At 39.7% G+C, this 23,236-nt stretch overlaps 1 protein-coding gene across 6 annotated transcripts in view; it reads right to left on the minus strand.

The window, feature by feature from the left end:
• OTOF (otoferlin) overlaps positions 1 to 20,448 on the minus strand; it is a 165,727-nt gene extending 145,279 nt beyond the window's left edge. For all 6 annotated transcript variants that reach the window (XM_087929506.1, XM_087929478.1, XM_087929486.1 and 3 more), the window contains exons 1-2: positions 20,119 to 20,448; positions 6,090 to 6,148 (exon numbers count right to left, since the gene is read on the minus strand). In XM_087929506.1, the coding sequence (XP_087785632.1) occupies positions 6,090 to 6,148; positions 20,119 to 20,197 (138 nt within the window). In that variant the 5' untranslated portion in view covers positions 20,198 to 20,448. The remainder of the gene's footprint in view (positions 1 to 6,089; positions 6,149 to 20,118) is intronic.
• Between the last annotated feature and the right edge of the window lie 2,788 nt (positions 20,449 to 23,236).

Consider the following 23,236-nt stretch of genomic DNA (forward strand, 5'->3'; position numbering starts at 1 on the left):
GTTTATTGGTATGGAGTTGGTCAGTTGGTACACTGACAGAATTTCTGTTTGAATCTCATGAATGATTTAGTATCAGGGATGATTTAAAGATCAGTCTTTCTCTGCCCAATCTGCCTAACTATGGGGATAAAACTAGGGAACATACTCATGTTCACAGAGGAAAGGCAGAATATACAATAACACAGGGGCAGTGTTATTTTTCTTATATTTTCCACAATTCATAGAGATTATTTTTGCTGGCAGCAACACTGTTAAAAAGATTTACTCAAGAATAACAAAGCACTTTCCATTTCTTGAAATGGTTTTAATTGCAGAAATGACATGTTGTCTTAGTTAAGGCTCTCTTGCCACAACTGTGGTACACCAAGACGGCCTGGAATTCTCACAGCCATGTGCATCTTTGCTGGACTGTATCCCAGCAGGCAAATGTTCATTCAGTTTGATCCCATTGTGTGGATTTATTGACCTGATATTCAGTGCTCAGAATAAAGAATTGATTTTAAAAGCATGCTTGAATGTTAGGAGGCAAAGAGCTTTCCTTGACCGTTGTTTTCACAAGAGACCTTTACACCCTTATTGGCATTTCCTGTACCTTCAATTCATTATTAAAAATTTAGAGTGACAGAAAGGATGTTTCCTATACTTCTAATATGATAGTATAAAGCCTTTTATTCCATTCCAATTAAATATTCAGGGATATTTATCTTATACATTTTCATAAAAAGGTCTCAGAATATTCCGCAAACATCTGCTTCGAAGGTATGGGATACATTCGTCTCCTTCATATTGATTTTTGAAATTCTGCCTTCTCCATGGCACAATTAATTCTAAGATGAACCTCAACTCAGTTTCAGCAATAGGACATTACAGAATTTGCTACTTGTCAAAGAATGTTCTTAGAAACCTTCATTCTTAGCCTTATTTAAATATTTAACTCAGCCAAGAACTGCAGATACTTTATACACAAGGGCCTGCTGTAAAATGATTGTAAGCATAGGAAAGACAAAAATATACTTCAAATAAATTGTTGATATGTATTGTTTGTCAGTCTTTGATCTAAGAGTGGCAAAAGTTTCTAATATTGTGCTTGATTTCGTCCCGACACTCTTCATCCAAGTACCTCATATACAGTTTGAAGATTATTAACTTCAAAGACTTTGATACATTGTAAAAACACAGTGGGACTAATATTTTAAATAATTTGATTATGCTTTTACACATTGGATGGAAACAAATCAGAAAGCCCCTTTCAGGTCTGGTGTTAATTAAGATAAGTAAATTTGACAAAAAAGGACAATGGAAATAATCCCATGGGGCATTATAAAAATTTAATTAAGGCTTTGAGAACAAAGACCACATCAGATTTATGCTCAGTTTCCTATAATAGCAATATACTTATCTGTATATTTTCTTACTTCTGTGCTGTAAAATGAAGCAATCTATCAGAAAAAAATCTTTTATGTGAATCTCACAAATCACTCATTTACATTATAAAATGTATATAACAAATTTTAATCATTTTTAAATGGTTATCTCATACTGTTTAAATGTTCTTTGATATATTTCTTATCCTCAAAGAGAATAGGGCATTGAAATAAGACAAACTCAAAATTAGTTTGTAAAGTATGCAAAGCCAAATATAGAGGTATACATAGATTCTACCTAAGCATGTCACCCTTTCAAAGAAAGCCCAAAGATGATGGCATTAGTGGAACATGGATGAAACACATCATCACAGGGAACATCCTTCCTAGTTTGCTTTTAATCACAACTGACTGGGTTTACACAGTGTATTAAACTGTAAACTGTATTTACAAAACACAATGGCTAAATTTCTACAATACACTAAAGGTAAAAAAAAATCACATTATAGTCCAGCATGACATGTTTAATTTAATGACAACTGTAGATCCCCAAGCTGAGAAACAAACTTGCATATCCCCGTATATGTGAAATAACTCTCATTCTAAGGTCACAGCTATTTGGGACCTCTGAAAAGGCTTCATAGAAAGACAATGGAAGAAATGGAAGATTATTCCATATGAGAAAAGTGTAGGGTGATAATTTTCCATGCAAAAAGTTGCACTGCATTTGCACCTAGTCAAAAGCACTGAACGTGTAATCAAGTTTCCCCTTCCAAATGTTTGTGCCTTACTCTCTATAAAATAAGTGGGCTCTGAAGATTGCAACTGAGTAAAATTCACAAAGAAAAGAAACAGTGTGAAGTGTGGGAGGGGAAGGGAGAGAAAGAAAAGAGGGAAAAGGAAAATGTAGGTGGGGAAGAGAGTGTCTACCACCTGAGCATTTTAATGGGTATGTGATGAGAGGGAGGCTGTTATATAAGGTTTGCAGCACCCGTGGTTTATGTAACAACAGAGGAAGAGACAGCTTTGCAGATTTAGGAGGATAAATGGTGAGAGAAGCACCTAAGAAATTCTCTACAACTTTACAGGCACTTTATGATTACAGACAAGGCATACATTGAGTTGAGCAATAAGGAGGTTGCCCTAGGCATCATCTCAGAATTATATCCAGAATGTGAACAAAGAAACTTCTTTGCAGCATAAACAGCTTGTATTGCTATACATAACCCCAGGCAGCTCATGTACAGCAGACATTAAAATGCAGGACTTCCAGTAAAAGAATATAATACATTCAGTTGTGACTTGAACCAAGTTTTTTGCTTTAGAGAAAGATTAGCAACTTGGATGCATAAACATAAGGCATCCATAAACTCCTATGACCTACATCCTTCCCCAAAACATTAGTAAAAAAACCCCACACCTAATGACTGAAATTTCATAAGAACCTATGGGAGGATGACTAAAGTGCCATAAAATTAATGATCTCAGGAGTAATTTTGGAAGGAGACTCCAAGCCGTTTTGCAACAATGAGATCACAGAAGAGAAATTAGAACTGGAAATAGTTGCTGGCCACAGATGTCAACAAAGATGTTCACTAAGGGATCAAGAGAGAAATGGCAAAAGTAGTATTGCACCAAACTGCACTCCTTCTGTAAGATGCTGTGATATGGCAGGCCAATATAAAAGGCACCAAAGCTGACATTATGATAATGAGACACTGCTTTGATGAAATCACTGTATCCCAAAAGAACTGTGGGTAGCAGGTCATGGCCAAATTTGATTTGTGTTGGAAAAAAGCTAACTAGAGTTGGATCTCCTTAGAACTTGATAGGAGACTGCCAGGAAATCCTGAAGCTAAAAGCTAGGCAAGGAAGTAAAACAAAACAAAACAAAACACACACACCCAGAGGGAAACAGCGTTTCCATTTTGCTATCAGGAAAACTTTGTGAACAAGTTCAGGAGCCACAAGGACTTGATTTATGAAATTATCTACCATTTTATATATCTCATAGGATGGTGCCTCTCCCACTGAAAATTAAAGGCTGATCTCATTTTTATACTACAAACTAGCACACACGTATATTTTACCCTTGGGTCACAGAACTTCTAAATGTCTTTTTAGCTCTACCTGGGAATCTCATTCATTGCCTTCTGAATTCTCAAACCTGCCCAATCCTTCCCATTTCTAAACTGAAGGCACTGGGATCAGGCTGGGCAATGGGGAAGTCACTTAGGATGATTAACATTACTGCTTATATATTGGCAATGTGGGAGTGGGAGATTGACACCCTGTTGCTCCCAGATAATTCTGTCATTTTTCAAAGGGATGTTTAACAATCAATGAATTAGCATTTTGTACAACTTGATATATTTAAAACATATGTTTTGTGCTTTGGGACTGTAGTGATCCACACAGATTAAAATAAATCAACAGCGGAAACTAAAAAGCGGTTAATTCACAAAATATTGTTGTAGAATATCCCCTAGCATTACAATGTATGCTTTCTATCCAGATTCCTATTTTTGCTGGAGGCTAAGAACAGAAAAGTTTAAAAACTATGTATTTATTTAATCATATTTGTATAGCAGCCCATCTCACAGGAAATGACTCATAGAGTTGGACATTGTGACTGAGATCATCAAGTCCATCCAACCATTTGCAAAACCATATTCTGCAAAGTGCTCTTATCATTAGTACTTAATTTCTGATCTTTAATCAGACTCTGCTTTCTTGTAAATGTAAATCCATTATTCAGTATTCTGCACTGTGGAACAATAAAGAACAGGTCTTGACCTTCTGTGTGACATCCTTTCAAGAGTGCTATCATGTTCCTTCTTGTTCTTGTCTTCCCTAGGCTAAATGTACTTAACACCTTCAATTTCTCTTCATAGAACTCAACTGCTAAGTCTACCAAGCACTTCTGAAAGGATGGGGCCCATAACTTCACACAGTATTTAAAGGGGGTTCTAAGCAAAACAGGCTGAAGAAGAATAATTTCTCTGAGGGTTTGGAAATTGCATTTGCATTTGTTACAGTCACATCACATTGCTAGCCCATATTCCGTTTGCAATCAAGTAATTTCAAAGGTGCTTTTTTTTTCTTCAAGAGACAACTGGACTTTCTGATTTTTTTCTTTAAAGACATTTTGCTTCTCATCCAAAAAGCTTCTTCAGAAGAACTGAAGAAGCTTCTTGGATGAGAAGCGAAACATCTTCAAAGAAAAATCAGAAAGTCCAGTTGCCTCTTAAGAAAAAAAGCACCTTTGGGACAACCATGACCTGGTACTAGTACTTCTGGATGTGTTGCTTGCCTGAATTATCTCACAAAGCTGAAAAGAATAAATTAGGGCATTGATTCTCAACCTTTTCTTCACCACAGGCCCACTTTAAATACTTTTTGTGGCCAAGAGACAAGACTTAACTCAAGATATCCCAAGTGCTTTTATTCTTCAAGAGGCAACTGGACTTTCTGGTTTTTTTATTTGAAGACATTTCACTTCTCACCAAGAAGCTTCTTCAGTTCTTGAATGAGAAGTGAAACATCTTCAAAGAAAAACCAGAAAGTCCAGTTGCCTCTTGAAGGAAAAAAGCACCTTTGGGACAAACATGTCCTGGATGACTGAGAATCTCTGTAGACATTTAGCAATCAAAGAATGTTTCAATATTTTTTTTGAAAGTGTTATTGCCAAGCCCCTAATCCAGTGGTTCTCAGCCTGTGGTCTGCAGACTGCTGGGGGTGGGGTGGGGGTGGGGCATGATGTTATCACAGGAGGTCCACGAAAGCTTGAAGAAATATTATGATTTAAATCTTGAGTTAAGTCTTGGGGGATCCGTAACCACAAAAGGCATTTAAATAGGGCCCATGGTAAAGAAAAGATTGAGAACCACTGCCCTAATCTATTCCTTTCAGTCTTGTGAGGTAATTCAGACAAGAAACATATCCAGAAGTACTAGCTCTAACTTTATTGTAAGATTAAATGAACAGAATAATGCATGTCTGAAAGTACTTTTCTCCCTCTTTATTTTTACAGTCCAAGAAACCAGGGAAGATCCCTAGTTTTAATTCTGGTTAGTTTGTTAGGGTTTAACACACTCCATTTAATTCAAGAAAATGGGTTATTCAATTATCAATTTAAACATTTGGATAATACCTCCCTATTGAAGTTTACTTCTTGAATAAATCCTTTTTTTTAGCTTGTCAGAATCATTTAAAGAAATGGGCTTTTTCTTGATTATAGCAGACATTTTATGAATGGGCAAGTCCTTCTTTCACTGTAGCTATTTTTATTCACACCCTATTCTCTGCATATAGCCAATTGATGCAAAAATGTTGGAGAACCCGAAGGAAAAGGCATGTGATCCTCAAAGCTAACCACACTGTGTCTCATATCCTTAGATCTACTATATGCAGACTGAAATTAGATGGATGATCATTAGATGGTAGCAAAGAATCTGAATTTTGTATATTCCTTTGGCACATCTAGTATTTGCTGGGGTTCTTCAAGATCAGATCTTGTAGATATTCAAGACTGTTTGTTTGTTTGTTTATCATATTCGTTATAGTCGCCCATCTCATAAGAGAGAGAGACTTTCTTGTATATTGAAGGAGCACAGTTGCCAAAACGGAATACAGAGTGGCTTGTTTGCAGATTTTTAATTAGTGGGAGAATGCAAAAGTGCCACAATTCATAACCTTTCTCCTATTCAGAAATTCCTTCCTTACCTCATCAAATGAAGCTTCATTCTCACAGTTCTCAAGCACTCGAGTGTAGAATGAGAGACCTGCAAAATCCAAAGAGAAAACGATTTTTTATTTTAATAAAATGCTGCATAAATACAAAGCTGATCGTAAGAGTAAAAGAAGGACTAAAAGGACTGTGTCATATTTTATATCCATGTAGATAAGATAGAATTACTTTATCAGGTGGATATGTTTTTCATGCAATTAATTATCTGCATAGAAGCCAATGCAACAGTAGGAACTGTCAAGTCGCAGATTTGTTCTGAGTCAGGGGAAAAGCTGAAATTCTCCATTATCTGTAGCTTCTATTATTCGGATGACAAACAGGAGATCTCACACCAGCCATAAAGCCTAATAGTCACTGGTTACATTTACATAATATATTTTATATGGTTACTGAATAACATTATCCTGTTGATGGATTTGCATGATATATTTACTGTAAAAGGAAAGAAACAGGTGGACTATTTTTTGTCTGACCTGCTAGGATACATAAAGGGAAGTAAGATTATCCCTAACCAAGTGTAGCGTGTTGTATGCATGCAGCAGCTAGGTTTTCAACTGATCTCATTAAATATTAAGACTGTCTTTCTCTTCTTCAATGTACCTAACCTCATTGTAACATCCTGGATTTTATGATGAAATGATTTGTTTTGTCACTTTAAAGCCTGTCAAGTCTCATTACTTAATTCTGGAGCAGAGTTGTAAGCCTAAAATTATACACAAATCTCTTCAAATATAGATGATTTCATAATCCTCGATTATTTTATTTTTTCACTTACTAAATTTATATTCTACTACCTTTCCTCCAACAGCTCAAGGTGATTTCCATGGGGAACCCTCTTCAATTTACCTGTGCAACCATAAACCCATGAAGTAGGTTGGGCTGAGAGAGACTGCCTGGCCAAAGGCCCCCCAGTATAATTTCATAATTAAGGGAGGGACTTCAGCCTGGATCTTCCCCATCTTTGACTAATAGTATAGTCACTACACTGTACTAGTTATTCCTGCCACTTTATTTGATTATAAAATAAATGCACAAATATTATGGATGCTCGCTTTATTTAGATTTTCCAAGACAACATTGGTCAGATAGACATCCTCTGAAGGATTCTTATATCAGGGCAAACAACGTTAAGCCACATGGACAGTTCCCTGTATCTGAATGTCCTCTAGATGTTTGATATAGTGCCCATAACCCTCCATAGCCTAGGACATGGGTTAGTGTTTACCACTTCTGGAGGGTCACTAAGGAAGGCTAAAGAAATTTTCTGGAGGGCCCATTCACAAAATGGAACCATAGAATCATAGCACTGGAAGGGAGTTTAGAAGTCTTCTAGGCCAACCTCCTTATGTCATCCCAGACAAATGGCATCCAATCTTTTCTTGAAAACTTCCAGTAATGGAGCACCCACAACTCCAGGAGGCAAGCAATTCCACTGATTAATCGATCTCACTATCAGGAAATTCCTCCTTATTTCCAGGTTGAATCTCCCCCTGTCCCATTGCTTCTTGTCCTGCTTTGGAGAATAAATCGACCCCCTCTTCTCTCTGACCAGTCTTCAAGTATTGGAAGACTGCGGTCAGGTTTCCCCTAAGCCTTCCTTGTGGGCCTTTCCCCCCAAATTCCTCATACTGAAGTATTATTATTCAGGTTCATTGAGACTCCTCACTTTATTAACAGTAATATAAAGAGTCAACCTCCTTCAGTCCATTAACTATATCAGACCAGACTTATGGGTGGCATTTGGACGTTTCTGTAAGATTTGTGGATACTAATTTTCCCATCAGTTGGAATTCTTTTGTATCCCTTTCATCTCCAGCCTATTTGATTAAGTCATTTGCTGGAGGAAAAGAAAACATTAAACAAAGGAGCCTAAATGTACAATGGTGAGAACTTAAAAAACCTTGACCCATCAAACACCTTATGAATGGAATAAAACTATCAAAGGAATTGTTAATCCTGGAATGACACATACAAGGGAAGATGATAACATGGAATTTACTTTTCACCCACCCTTTTCTTTGATCTCTACTTTTTCAGTTTAGCAGAAAAGGAAAACGTTATTAAAATGCTAAAATACTGTATATATTGTCAATTTCCAATTAACCTCCCCTGAAAGCTAGCAGGATTTGCCTATTATTAAACCTGCCTCCTTCTAGAAATAAAATATGCTTATTTTCAATTTTATTGTGTTGTGTAACATAGTGTGGCAGAATTTGTTGTTGTTAATTACTTTTTCTCTCAGTTTAAAATTCAAATATAGCTAGAGAGATTATAAAATAGGAAACCCTGATAATTGCATCATAGGATTGCAGTCGCAGTTTCGCTTATAATAGGATTTGGGTAATTAAAAAAGGAAATTTATTACTTAACTAGGTACAGGCAATCAGCTCCCCATTTACACATATAGATCCATTTTCTGGGAGTATCTGTGCTGGTTGAAGCAAAGAAACCTAATCCCAATTAGGATTTCAGTCATTTCTCTATAAAGCAAACTGGTATTGTTGTATGTGTTATCAGTAATATGTTCTGACCTAGGCTTTCCAAGAGCATGAAGCAGACTCCTTGTTCCAATAAAACCCATTTTGTTTAGGTTAAAGGGAATTCCTCTCTAGCAAAGTCCTGGCATATAGTCTTTCATGAGATTTCACAGCTACAGACCTTTATCAGGCTTGGAGAGTTTCCAGGCCGATATCTTCCAAACACCACATTGTAGCAGCAATTACTTGGCAAGAAGTCAGGAACAGATCTTCAACCTAATGAATTGAACTAATTGTCTCCTGAAAATACCACTACCCTTTTGCTCCTCTTTATTCCCTATGGGAGAGCCATTCACTGTCCACCTGAGCCTTTACTCCTGAGGCAACCCTTGTTCCTTAGCTGTTTCCTTCTCCTGGCAGCTCTGTGCATGCACACACTGGGAACAGGCTCCAGCTGTTCTTCTACCCCACTGATCTCTGACTCTGAAGGCAGCTGAGAACTGTCAAATGGCTCTGGCCCCATCTCTGCTTTCTCTGCACTCATCACAGCCTTCTCCAGACTCCAGGACTGGCCCATGTTCTTCCCCAACCTCCTCACTGTCCGAGTCTGCTGCCAGCTCCACTGGTCGCTGGCAGGCCACAACATAATAGTAATACCAAACAAATCTCAATCATTTGCAAGCAATATGGATAGCCGTCAACTTATAACCACTTGTTTCCAAGTTACAAGAGCACTGCAAAAATGACTTATGAGCCCCGGTGGCACAGTGATTAGAGTGCAGTACTGCAGGCTACTTCTGCTGTCTGCTAGCTGCCTGCAATTTGGTGGTTCAAATCTCACCAGGCTCAAAGTTGACTCAGCCTTCCTTCCTTCCTTCCTTCCTTCTGAGGTGGGTAAAATGAGCACCCAAATTGTTGGGGGCAATATGCTGGCTCTGTAACCTGCTTAGAGAGGGCTGTAAAGCACTGTGAAGTGGTATATAAGTTTAAGTGCTATTGGTATTGCTATTATAATAGATCCTTACACTTATGACTCTTGCTGCATCCCCATGGTCACATGATCAAAATTCATGTGCTTGGCAACCAGCGTGTATTTACGATGGTTGCAGCATCCTGGTGTCACATGATTAATCACTAGTTGACAAGTAAAATCAATAGAGGAAGATGGATTTGCTTAATGGCTGCATAATCTACTTAAGAACTGCAGTGATTCACTTAACAATCATGGCCAAAAGGTTGAGATTTACATTCTTAGTAATTTTGGAGTGAGAAAGGCGGGGTTATAAGGGCCTCTTTAGAAACTGGACTGATGAAACAACCAAGATATCGTTATCCTATCAGTGAGAAGGAACCAGTTATTTCCCATTTCTTGTCCTATTCTTAAAGTATCCCTCTTTGAAATTCCTTTGGGGATGTTTCAATAATTTTTTTTTTACTATTACTCCATTCCTCCTGCTTGAAGATCACTTCAACATGTGTCTTCTGAATGTGCAGTTGACTGCGCAGTTGACTGCCTTCTGATCCCTACCTCCAGGGAGAAATCCAGCATTGTTTCATCAGAAGGACAAAGGTGCCAGGTTCTCCAGTGACATGCAAATCTAGGGCTCTCTTTGAATCCCGCATTTAATCCACCCTCATCCCAATAATTGCCTCCTGTATATTACCTTGGTAAATTGACAAAAGCTTTGGAATGCTTAAAGGAAGCTGTGTGGGTTTCCCTTCTCTTTGAGTCCATCCCTGCTTTATAACCAGTGCCCCTGGAGAAAGGAGAAAGCCTAGCACAGAGATATCGCAGCACTGAATTGATATGGAATATTAAATACACATGAAAAAGAAGATCAAAGACTTCATTGATTTGGGTTGATTTCTGTAGTTTTAATACTATTGAAAGAAACCTCTATTAAACAGCAAAACAAAACACACAGCAGCAAATCTGGCTACCGTATTTCCAGACAACTCCTTACAATATGTAATATTTGAAGTGCATTGTGTGGTTTCATCAGGAGTGCCATGTTTTGGTCATTAACCTATCTTTGAGCTTCCTTTTGCCTGTTTGGAATGATTTGTTTAGCTAAAAAGACCTGGAAAAGGATTTTCTCAACGACAGCAGCAAGGACAACAGCCATCATCTATCACTGATTCTCCTTTCCTTGTCCCCCACTGAAAACCACCTTGAGTTATACTGTAGATAAAATGGTGGGACAAAAATATAATAATCACAACTGTATTGCTAGCACAAGCAAACATGTTTTTCAGATTTGTACACATGCTTATAAAAAAGAAATTTACACAGCAACAGTCTGAGGCATGAAACTACTGGCAACCTTCTAGAGAGAATTTGGAATCATTGTTCCCTGGGAAGAATCCCTTTTCATATTATTTTCCCTTAAGTGATCTCAGAAACTCCACAAGCAACATTTTTCAATGGTAGAAATAAAGAAAGTGTTATAATAGGAATAATCAACTAGGAATATTTTGAACATATTGTTAAAAGATAAAATGTAAGCACAAAGATATGAGGCACTTATACAGAAGTTTAGAACTGCTACTATGAGAGTGAATTGAGAATGATGCTAGGAAAGAGAGACTGAAAGAGGTGGGTCAAACATTAAACATCCACCATTTAGGTAAGTACCTGTTTGTATTTAATTAAAGAGTTAAACTGGATAGTTAAATTATTTTTCAAAGACTGTTTGAATAAACCTACTTTATAAAAACATTCTATTGGGGACTAGTCGTGTAGTTTCCTATGACCATTTCAATACCTATGATACTAATAGTTGATGGCTGCTGACTTAAAAATTAATATGTAAGAAAAATAAATAAATTAAATGCTGGCTACAATGAATGGGGTGACATATAAATGTGATGATAAATAAATAAAAAACAAAAAGAAAAGCTATTGAGGAACCAATCATCCCTCTTTTAAAAATACTTTGTAATATCTGTTTCAGAGGTGGTATTCAGCAGGTTCTGACAGTTCTGGAGAAACGGTAGCGGAAATTTTGAGTATTTCGGAGAACCAGCAAATACCACCTCTTGACTGGCCCTGTCACCATCTATTCTCTGCCTCCCAAGTCCCAGCTGATCGGCTGGGTCTTCTTTTGTTGCCCTGCACAGGAGAACGGAGCTGGAAAGCAGGTTAGTGGGATGGGGAGGGAATGGGATTTTGCATTAATCTTCCCCCGGTGGTGCAGTGGGAATGGAGATTTTACAGTATCCTTCCCCTGCCATGCCCACCAAGCCATACCCACAGAACCGGTAGTAAAAAAATTTGAATCCCACCACTGATCTGTTTACTTTCCTCTTCTGGAAACATTGTTCCGTCAGAGAGAACTTTTCCTGGTCCAGGGCTCCTTTGCACAAACACCCCTGTTGCAGAAGTCATCTCAATTGGCTTCCCTTTCAGACTAGAGGGCTCTTCTTTAGGGAGATTATTTGGCCAGGTCAATCCTTCAGTATAAGAAAGGGAAGGGAAAGAAAGAAGCAGCATAGATTCCAGAAATGCTTTTTATTGAGGGTGAAGTTTCGTTCTCCGAGCTTATGGGTTGGTTTTCCAACGTTTCGTCACCCAAGTTACAAGGTATTTGCCACTATTGCAATGCTTTTTATTGTCGCAGGGCAACATAATCGAATCTTGAAAGCCTCTCTGCCCCACCTTATACCAAACAAACTCAAGATAGAATTGAATTGCTTTCTCACCCTTTCCATTTTCTCAGGACTAAGTAATCTCTTCTCCTACAACAGCTCTTCAGTGATCCCTGTCCCCTTTCCCAAGACCATCTCTACCATCTTTCCCAAGACATATTCATTTGTTTATTTATTTTAGGAAAATTATATTGCCACCTATTTGCACAGGGCGACTCATGGACAGTCTTAAGCAAGTACGTTTTAGTGGGTGTTCTCTTGATTTGATATATGAGACATTGATTGGAACTGTAATTTTTTTCCCTTGGTGAACATTTTGATGCAGGGAAATAGCCCGGAGCAGCTATACCAGAAAGATATCCCAGTTCTACAACTTGAGGCCTTTAATCACCTCCCAACTTTCCCAACCTCTCCAGGTTTCATTTCTTTCAAGAAAAATTAAGCTTAAAAGTTTGGTCTTTTTTAAAAAAAAATAAAAGAAGCACTAACTCGGGATTGTTCAGCTATAGAACAATCTACAATCCAGGGCCAATCTTTATTTTTCATTGAATGCCTGAAGCATTCTTAGGGAACAAAAATGGTCGAATCTTGCAATCAAGTGCTGCTTTTTGAAGATACTCAAGAAAAAGACAATATTGTGAAGCAAGTAGGTATAAAAGTGAACATGCAGTAGGAGTTTTGCCCCTTATATTCATTGTTATTGGTTGTTCTTAGGATAGTATTTAAGCCTGACTTTGCATCTGCCTAGGCCAGGGGTGTCAAACTCAAGGCCCGCAGGCCAGATCCAGCCCACGGAGTGCTTAGATCTGGCCTGTGGGGCTGCCCTGGAAATAGCAAAGGACTGGCCCATGGTGCCTCTGCCAGGAAAAACAGAGCTCAGGAGGACTGCACGAGGCCCTCGCAGCCTCCATTTTCACTGACAGAGGGCTGGAGGAGGCCCGTTATGACTGAAAATGGAGCCCGGGAGAGTCGCATGTGGGCCTCCCAGCCTCCGTTTTCACTGGCAGAGAGCTGCAATAGTTTCCCCCCAGCCCCGCCCAGGCCACCACAGGTGTCCCCTGGCATAAGTGACATCAAGCTGGCTTTGCCCACCCCAGCCACCCCCACCCTGGCCATGCCCATACACTCCCCCTCAAGATCAAACACAACCCTGATGTGGCCCTCAATGAAATAGAATTTGACACCCCTGGCCTAGGCTTTTTTTCAATAATTGGGGGGAATGTGCATGTTTGCCTGTTTCATTTGTTTTGATTTGAATGTCTTGCCTCAATATCAGGGGCATCCAAAGCTTGATTGATTACATGCCATCAAGTCATTGTCAATTCTTAATGACTGATAGATAGATTTTTCTCCATGATGATCTATCCCTAACTCGGCTCTTCAGCTCTTCCAACTGCTCCCCCATTGCCACTGTAAATAAGTCCATCCATCTTGCTGCTGGTTGCCCTCTTCTTTTTTTTTCTATCTTCCCCAGCATTGAAATCTTCTCCAGAAAGCTAGGACTTTGTATCTTGCATCTGAAGTAGGATAATTTGAGCCTGGTCATTTGTGTCGGGAGTGAGAACGCTGGGTTCATTTGATACATTCATTTGATAAATTCATTTGATAAATTCTCCAAAACTAAAGTTCGAAATAGCTGCAACTGTGTGGTTGAAGCCCTGCCACTTCATTACACGTGCAACAATGCTATAGCACAGTGTGCAAAAACAGAACTGGACTTTATAGCCATTGTTTAACAGAAGTTAAATATTTCTGGCTGGGTTAAGGGTGGTTGCTTTTAGACTTCATAACTTCTTTATGTGTGATGACCTACCACAAGACCTACATTTCCATCTGTTTTTCAAAGTCAGTTCTCAGTCTAAAGTATAACTATTATGCAGTCAAATCTTTTCAGAAAATCAGATCAGGAATCTTGTTTTATTCCTGTATCTTTTGGAAAAAGATCTTTGGCAAGTCCCATTTGGATTGCAAACAGCAATTTCCCCATCATCGAGTTGGATTCACTTTAATGAATTACAAGAGAAAAGTATGCTAGTATGCTATTCTTTCAGCAGGTTGATCAAATTTCACTTGCAGAGGTTTCCAATTGCAGAGAGTAAGCCATTTAGCCTTTTGCAGGGGGAAAAATGCCAGATCCAACAAGTTGTACAGCACCTTAAAGTCAAAAGAATTTGAATTCTTATTTTAACATCTAGTCCTTTGGAATCTGAGCCAATGTATCATCATCACCCAAAAAATCCCCATTTCTGATATCTAATACTTTCTTTTGCATTGCAAATCTTTTGCAACTCTTTTCTTTTTATGGTGTCAAGATATTGGTGCCAAGATATTGCTCAAAAAGTTCTTTCTTCCAAGATTTATTGTTGTTCTTTTTTTAAAAATTACAACAAAAAGATCGCAATGGAATAATTATCTTCTATGTGTATATGTGTCTTTGCTCGAACATTTTTCCTGATGAATTTTCCTCTGTACAAGAAATACAGGCCTAAGAAAGGTAATTTTAGTGAAAAATCTCCTAAAAGGAAAATTAGTTAAAATGATCCTGATAATATTACTGCAGCCAGTTTCCAATAATCTGCAAACTAGATGTGACTGGCAAATATACACAATCAACTGTGTCCAGCAGATTAACCTCCATAACTTTTTGTATTATTACTTGGAGCTGTAGGAATTAAAAGGCTATTGTGGCAGTTAAGTACAACTTAACCCTGAAAGGGGTATAAGTAAGAGTTATTGTCAAACCACATTCTGCTCCTGGTGATATTTTGGACATATCTATGTACTATTCTTGGCAACAATTCAGACATGGTTTATTAAATGTCTACTTCCAGGATGTGTTTTTAAAGTTCTCAATCTAATTTCCATTCTGGGATGTTTTGGGTGGTCTCCTGGACTAACCAGATCTGGCTTGGCTCAATTTTTTGAAATGAGTCAAGGCTAGCTAAGTACTGCCACACCTATGTAGGTAAGTCATGTGAATTCTGTTAAACTCTCCCCAACAGCTGATTTAAAGCATCTCTGGGCACACTGAGAAAATATTTGCTGAAAAAAACTCCGCATTGGCAACAGGAAGGATATCCGGCCATTAAAACACTCTGCTAGCTCCATTCAGTTGCCCAGACTCCACCCCGCAAGGGATTATGGAGTCGTTAAATGAAGATGATGATTTAAAGCAGGGGTCGCCAACCTTTTGAACTCCAGGAACCACCAAACTCATAATTTTAGATCCCAGGGACCATTAACCGGTTCTGTGGGTGTGGCCTAATTTGTGGGTGTGGTTTGGTGGTCATGTGACTGGCTGGGCATGGCTTGTATGTAAATATTATAAATATTTATATAAATATTGAATTTTTTTATTTAAAAAAGAGCAACTTTTACCCAAAATCAGGCAAAGCAGGCAGGCAGATTGAGTTGCTCACAGAATCACAGATTCATTCAGAGATCTATTTATCTGCTATTCGCTAGCTCAGTCTGTCACATAAAATTTTCTTGCTAGCAAACTCACAAAATTAACTCACAACACACCATGTATGTAAATATTGGATTTTTTTATTTAAAAAAGAGCAATTTTTACCCAAAAACAGGCAAAGCAGGCAGGCAGATTGAGTTGCTCACAGAATCATTCAGTGATCTATCTATCTGCCATTGGTTAGCTCAGTCTGTCACATAAAATTTGCTTGCGGTGAGCCTGCACTGAATAATAGAAACTTCAGTCCTAAGGGAGGATTGGCTGTGCTTAAAAGCAGAGCCAAAGATCTAAAGACTAGCTAGAAAGCAAGAAATCCAACCATTTCCTGCTTCCTAGCTAATCTAAATCTCCTGGCACAGCAGAACAGCTGATGGTTGGAAAAGGAAAAATAGCAATTTAGCAGGCAAGTTTGCCGGGTAAGGAGTGAATGGGTGGGGAGGGTTCCCACAGGACATGTGGGCAATGCAGCCTTGTGTTTCTGCACAGCCTGGATTAATTGCTTTGGGGAGGTGCTCTGGGGGTACGATTTTTCTGTGGCCCACCAAAATTTTCTCATGGCCCACCATTGGGCCTCAGCCCACCAGTTGGTGATCACTGATTTAAAGCATCAGACTGAGGGACTTCAATAGTAAATAAGAGAAAGAAATGAACACATTCTGAGTCTTGGACCTCTGCTATTTCTTGCTCCAACAATCTGTCTAGAATTGAAGCTGGGAAAGAAATAAGCGCCTAGTCCAACCAACTGCAGAGACTTAGGGCACTGGAGGGAAGGATCCAGTAGGGCCTTTCCATGCATATTTTTAATGCTAAACTAATATACTGTTTATTGTGTGTAAATCTTCTGTAAAACCTCTAAGTTTGCAGCTTAATAGTATTACATGTATGCATTCAGAAAAGTAAACAAAACATGTCCTCCAGAACATATCCTCTTCAGCAGCCAATACCCAGACAAACAGGGATTTAACACCAGACAAACAATCAAGCAGAAAACAATACTTCAATCAAGGAACTACCAAGGAGAAAACCACACACTCCCCAACACTGGCAGGGCAAGCAACTACATAGAAACCAGAGCAAATCCCACACTCTCTTGAACTGATGATGTAACCTGTATAATAAAACATCTGCAAGCAAACAGGCAAACCCAGAGAGCACCAAGAACTCCACAAAAAATAAACATAAATAAAATCCTATAAGATAGCATATGCACAAGATGTTTGGACCTGTCGTTGTTACTGTATAGCATCAAAAATAGTTCCAGGGATACTTCCTGTAGAGGGGCATTCCCCATTGCATTTGGAATAGCTCTAGATGATAATAACTTTGGAAATTGGTTCTTTGCCTGAGACACCACATGTCATGGTTTGGTGGCTTTTAATTTCCTATTGCTGTGACCAACTTTTGTTACTATTGGCAGAATCTCCTGCAGTAGGTTGATTGGTCCCAAAACTTGGGAAATCCTTACTAGTTTCTTACTTATTTAAGCAGACGGTATTATATCACATGGACAAGACAAGTTTTTTCCTTTACTCCCTAGCACAACACTCCAGATTAAACTGTCTATTCAGGATAGATTGCTGTAGGATTTTCTTCGTCTAGCCCTGAATTCTCTGTGTACCACTTGTCCTGGCAAATGTGATTATAAAAAAGGGAGAACCTCTTAACGTATCCAGAATGCCCTCCCTTATCTTCGATAACAGAGAAGCAGAGAACAGCATTTCAAGGCAAAAAATTAAATGGGATTTCATGCCACAAGATGATTTCCATCATCTACAGTATCAACCTCAGGGAGCAGCTGCGTTTTCTGAATGGTGCAATATGCCTCAAACCTTTGGATTTTTTTTCAAGGATGAGGAGCGTTTCACTTAATCTCACAATACTAAGTCATGCGCAAGAAACATTTGCAGGAGAACTTCAGATTAGATTGCAGTAAAATCTGACAAGAGTAGCCTAACTGGGGAGGCTAGGTTCCAAAATTCAAGATGCTGAAAAAAGAAAAAGAACTGGGAAAAATTATTTTGAATCAGCATCAATATGGTAGAAAGTTCTGTCTAAGTATTAGAACTGGAACATCACCCTGTCCTCATATGTAACAAGTGTGCCATTGTACATACAGATGTTGTTTGCAAGTTGGCCTTGACCTTAGATGTAGGGGGTTATGTAAATTGCAGCTGCTTTTCTCTTTTATTAAAGAAAAATGCCCTTGAAGCCTGTGTCCAGAATTGATATCGGGCATTTAAAAACCAGTCATATACACATAAAATGCATGCACCATATTTTTTGAAATAGGAGATATAAAAACATTCCCATTATGCCAACTGTCTATTTCAAAAATTCTTTTGAAAAAGTGTAATAAAAAGCCATCATTTTTTAGCAGTTAAGATTAAAATGCGTGTAAAGAAATACTGCTTAAACCCAAATGGTTGCATTCTCTTTCTTTTTCTCTCATCAATTGTTTAAATTCTATTTTTTTTCTCCCAAGTTTTATTTCTGCTCAAAGCTGGAAGGGGGAGAAAAGTTGGTCCTTATAATGAATTGGGGCAGCAGATGTGTTGATTGGAACTGATGTGGGCCTAAGGAGACAATTTAAGTTGGAGTATTCCAGTCAAATACAGTCAGGATCTAATCCAACATGTCTAATTCAATTTATCAGAAAGCTACCAGGTTGTGTGTCTGGCATAATATTTCTATTCTAAGATGCCTGCTTACCTCTGTTTGGAAATTTTGCTAGGTTTTCCACATACTCTTGTCTGCTGCTTGACCTGACCTGAGATAGTTTACAGATAAATATATTTATATTCTCAAACTCTTGGACACAAGGATAAGCTGGTTTAGAAGTTAGACAACTATCAAGAAATGAGAGCTGGGTTTCTTTAACTCTAGTGATCCAAAGATAATTTGGACATCAGCAGAAAATCAAGTTGATTTTTCTTTTTTAGTTGATGAGATCCATGTATTAGTTTTTCTTATGACTGGTTCTTCATTTCAGAATACAAACACCTGAAAATACAAATCTTTTCATTTTTAAGTCCAGGATGTTTCCCATGTGAGAAAAACAACCTTATTTGATACCTCAGAAATAATATTTGTGATATTCTTTGTTCACATGTTGTCATGTATACTAAATGCACACTCTATGGAGGTGACACGCAATAGCTGTGATTCTAGTAGAACATATCAATTGAGAAAAGTCAGGTCAGATTTTATATCAACTACAAATCATAGACCATTTCTCTAGTAATCATTTATAATGCCCTTCACTATAATTCAACCCTTATTCTGCCAATGTAAGAGGGGTGTGGGCAAGGATTGTCTCAGTGATGATTAGGCAATGCTAGAATGTGCTATAAATGATTAATGGAAAACAAATATATCATAACTTTAGTGAAGCCAATCATTCTAATTTCAGGTCTAACTCCACTCCCCTAGACAACATGAAGTTAAGAGCAAAACGTTTACATTTTGCAAATCAGCATTAGTATGAGCACAAACTTTCTGCAGTGCTGTATAAAACAATGTGGGTTGTTATATGTAGTGAGCATTCAGTAGAGAACACTGGCAATGTGTATTTTTCAAAGCTGTGTGCATACACTCAAAGCAATACTTTGTATGCCAGGGTTTCCAGGTTCAGCCCTGGTATCTCCAGCAAAAGCGGAGAAAGTCCCCTGCTCAAAATGGGGGTGCATTTCTGCCAATTCTGGCGTCAGGATTTGACAAAACGCTGCTTAGGAGGCAATTTGCTTATTACCCCTATCACAACCCACTTGCTATCTCCACCAGAAAGAGGACCTCACTGTAAAAACATGAAGCATTGCAGAAATGCAGGAGTGTGCCACATGTTACACATTTTCAAAGCATGTGGTATTTCAGTGGCTTTGAAGTTCTTCTTGGCACTTTTCTTCTTCCTGTCTGCCCTCCTTCAAAAGCTCAAAGATTTCTACTTGTGTAATGGCAAACACAATGGTTCTTTGAATAAGAAAACAAACCACAGTCAACAATAACATGCTAACTCCATTCCCGGATCTTAGTTGGAGGGGGAAACTTTGGTTTGGAACCTCTGAGGGTTCTTCAGATGTAAGGGGGCTCCAAATGGAGGGAGCTGCATCCCCAGGGCTCTTGCTGACTCCAGAACCTGCCCGTTAAACCACCACAGCTACAGCTCCAAGAAGCTTTAGCCCAGGCAAAATGTGGGGGGCACAAGGTATTCTTTTCCAGAATGAAGCCACCCAAGCTCTAGGGGAGTGAGAGCATCCTTTCCCAGCGTCATGCCCTTGTTCTGCAGGGTTGAGGCTCCTCTGCAGAGAACTTTCCCCTTCCCTGGGACATGCAGACCTGCACACAAACAGGCACCTATCTTGCAGCACCGCACAGAGTGCCTCTGCTAAGTGCCACACAACTGAGGGCATGTACCTCTGAACGCCACCTTGGCTATCCTGTCCGCTTTGCCTCTCAGGTTGGTAACCTTCTTCAAGCGCACGATTAAGGCCATGGTGGGCTGGTGGCGGGGAGTGCACTCTGCTGTTGTTGCTACAGCCTGGCAATGAAAGGCAATGGGCACAACGTGTGGAGCAGATGTGGGGGATCCAGCCGGGCTGCCTTCAGAGCTGTGTCACCCGCCTCTTCTCTCTGCCTGCTAAGCCTCGGTGCAGCTCTTCAGGCGGAGAGCGACCTCCTCCCATCTCGGTCCAGATCAGGAGCTGGTAAAAGCGGAGCTGCTGTGCCAATTGGGCTGCCTGGGGAGCAGTAAAGTGACTGCTGGCTCTCAATTATTCAGGAGCTGTCTCTGGAAAGTCCCGCTCGGCGCTCTCCACGCGCTGCCCGGGCTGGTCCCTTGTTCCAGGCAGGGCTCTCCCCATCCTTCCACCGCCTTTAGCAGGGGGAGAAGGAGGACGCTGAACCTGAGATCGCTTCACGTCGCCTCTCCTGCCCAAAGCAAGGTGACTTTTGCCTGGGGGAGCCAGGAGAACGGAGGAGCATCCCTCCACCACGCTGGCTCCGGCAGGGGCTGAAGCTACGGCTGGTGTACCTTAACTGCTTCACTGCTGAGTCGTCGTCCCCCCCTCCCCCCCAAAGAAGCGCCAAGCGGGGTTCACGCGATCCTGGGAGGGACTGAAGGTAGATCGAGTGGTGGGGGGGTCTCAGCTTCGGTCCTCAGGCTGCCCCTCCCCAGCCGATTTCTGCATCGGAAGGGCAGGCAAGCAGTCGGGCTTCTCAGTCCAAGCTCCTAAACCGAACCTCTTTCGCAATCGATCCGTCCACACATTAAAACACTCAACCCCGAAGGTTCTCTTTGCACCCCCTGCGCGTGGAGAGCAAAGATCTCGGCTAGTGGCTTTTATATGACGACCGCCGTTCTGCGTTTGCATTTGGGGTCCAACCCAGGAGAAATGCACAAAGAGGGAGAAGAACTGCACCCCAGCATGCAAACTCAGAAGACTGCACCCCTGTTCCCAGCATGCAAACTCAGAGACAGGTCAGAGAAGGTATCCCTTAATTATCTCGATTAAATCTAAAACCATTTAAATACCGATTTGCCCAAATAGCATATTACTACATGGAAGAAAAGGAAGAAACGGAGTCAAGTTTGTCCATTTGTATCTCTTTCCATTTTACAACTGTGAGACACTTCAGAGAGACCCCTAGTTTAAAGTGTTGGTGTAGTGCTAAAGAAGGTCAAATTTCACTCTACACTTGGCTAGGAGAGGTTAATTTTGGGCTAATTATTCCTTCTTTCACGTGCTCTTTCTCTTCTCAGCCTGACCTACCTCATAAGGTTGTTGTGGGAAAAAATTAAAGAAAAGAATACTTCGTACTTTATACAAATGCTTGTGGCAATATTTGTTTGCAATGTGTGGGCACTTCCTTATGTAGGTTATGACACTTATGCAGAGTATGAAAGACAGGTATATTCGTTTGCCATAAGCAATGAAAATGGCTTCTCCATTGTATCTAAGGAGATTCTCAGTCATCCAATTCAGGGTTGTCCCAGAGATGCTTTTTCAAAAGGCAACCTGACTTTGTTTTTCTTTGAAGGTATTTCACTTCTTATCCAAGAAACTTCTTCAATTCTTCTTCAGAAATGTCTTCAAAGAAAAACAGAGGAAGCTCAGCTGCCTTTTGAAAAAGCACCTTTAGCTTCTCTTCTGCTCTAGAACCATTCAGAACCCATTTTTTTTAGCTCCCATCTCTTCTCTTGCTGGTCATACATCTTAAGAAACCCCTTCCCATTGATTCTAGCTGTTTTCTCTGATATAGTCAACTCTATAAGATGTATGACCAGCAAGAGAAGAGATGGGAGCTAAAAAAAATTGGGTTCTGAATGGTTCTAGATTGAATGCAAACTTAACCAGTAACGAATTCCAGCTTTTCCTGCAGAAGTAAATTATGGTAGAAGCAGAAACATTTGGGGGAAGTGGTACAGAATAAAAAAAATGTGAAAGAAGTATGTTGAGGTGGTTTGTTTGTATGCTATGTAGAATAAATGAACATTTATTTAGTTAGGAATTTATAGAAGAAGAGTGAATAAGTCAAGTGAAAGGAAAGACTGGGCAGTTGTGGCTGGGTGGAGTTAATGAGATACTTACAAACTGACAGGAGTGAGTTTGTAAAGTCTGGAGTCACCTTATATAAGTTGGGCGATCAATAAGTTTGTTTAAAAATAAATAAAATAATAAGGCAGTGTATGGGAATGGTAGAACCAGATGCACTGACTGTAGAATTCTGGGAGTTGAAGTGCACGGATCTTAAAGTTGGAGATGAAAGTGGAGACTGAAACATATGAAGAACGGTTACAGGAACTGGGTATGGCTAGTCTAGTGAAGAAAAGGACCAGGGGAGACATGATAGCAGTCTTCCAATATTTGAGGGACTGCCACGGGCGGGGGGGGGGAGGTGTCAAGCTATTTACTAAAGCACCCGAAGGCCAGACAAGGAATAATGGATGGAAACTGAACAAGGAGAGATTTAACCTGGAAATAAGGAGAAACTTTCTAACAGTGAGAGCAATCAACCAATGGAAAAACTTGCCCTCAGAAGTTGTGGGAGCACCATCACTTGAAACTGCCATGGATTGCCATTTGTTAGAAATGGTGTAGGGTCTCCCACTTGGGCAGGGGATTGGACTAGATGACCTACAAGGTCCCTTCCAACTCTGATTATCTGTTATCTGTTATTATCTGTTATCTGTTAAAGTTGCTAAGGTTGAGAAACATTGTCCTTAACTGGAGAAATTTTCTTTCTTGGAGCATCTGATCCCTGGGGTTTCAAGATACAGGTAGTCCATGACATACAACCATTTGCTTAGTGTCCACTCCAAGTTATAATGGCACTGAAAAAAGTGACTTATGACCGGTTTTCACACTTAGGACCATTGCAGCATCCCCATGGTCATGTGATCAACATTCACGTGCTTGGCAATAGGCATGTACTTATGACGGTTGCTCTATCCTGGGGTCATGTGATCCCCTTTGCAACCTTCCCAGGTGGCTTCTGACCAGCAAACTCAATGAGAGAAATCAGATTTACTTAA

Source organism: Pseudonaja textilis, chromosome 1, assembly GCF_049901715.1.
Source record: "Pseudonaja textilis isolate UNSWEBS1 chromosome 1, rPseTex1.2, whole genome shotgun sequence".
NCBI lineage: Eukaryota > Metazoa > Chordata > Lepidosauria > Squamata > Elapidae > Pseudonaja > Pseudonaja textilis.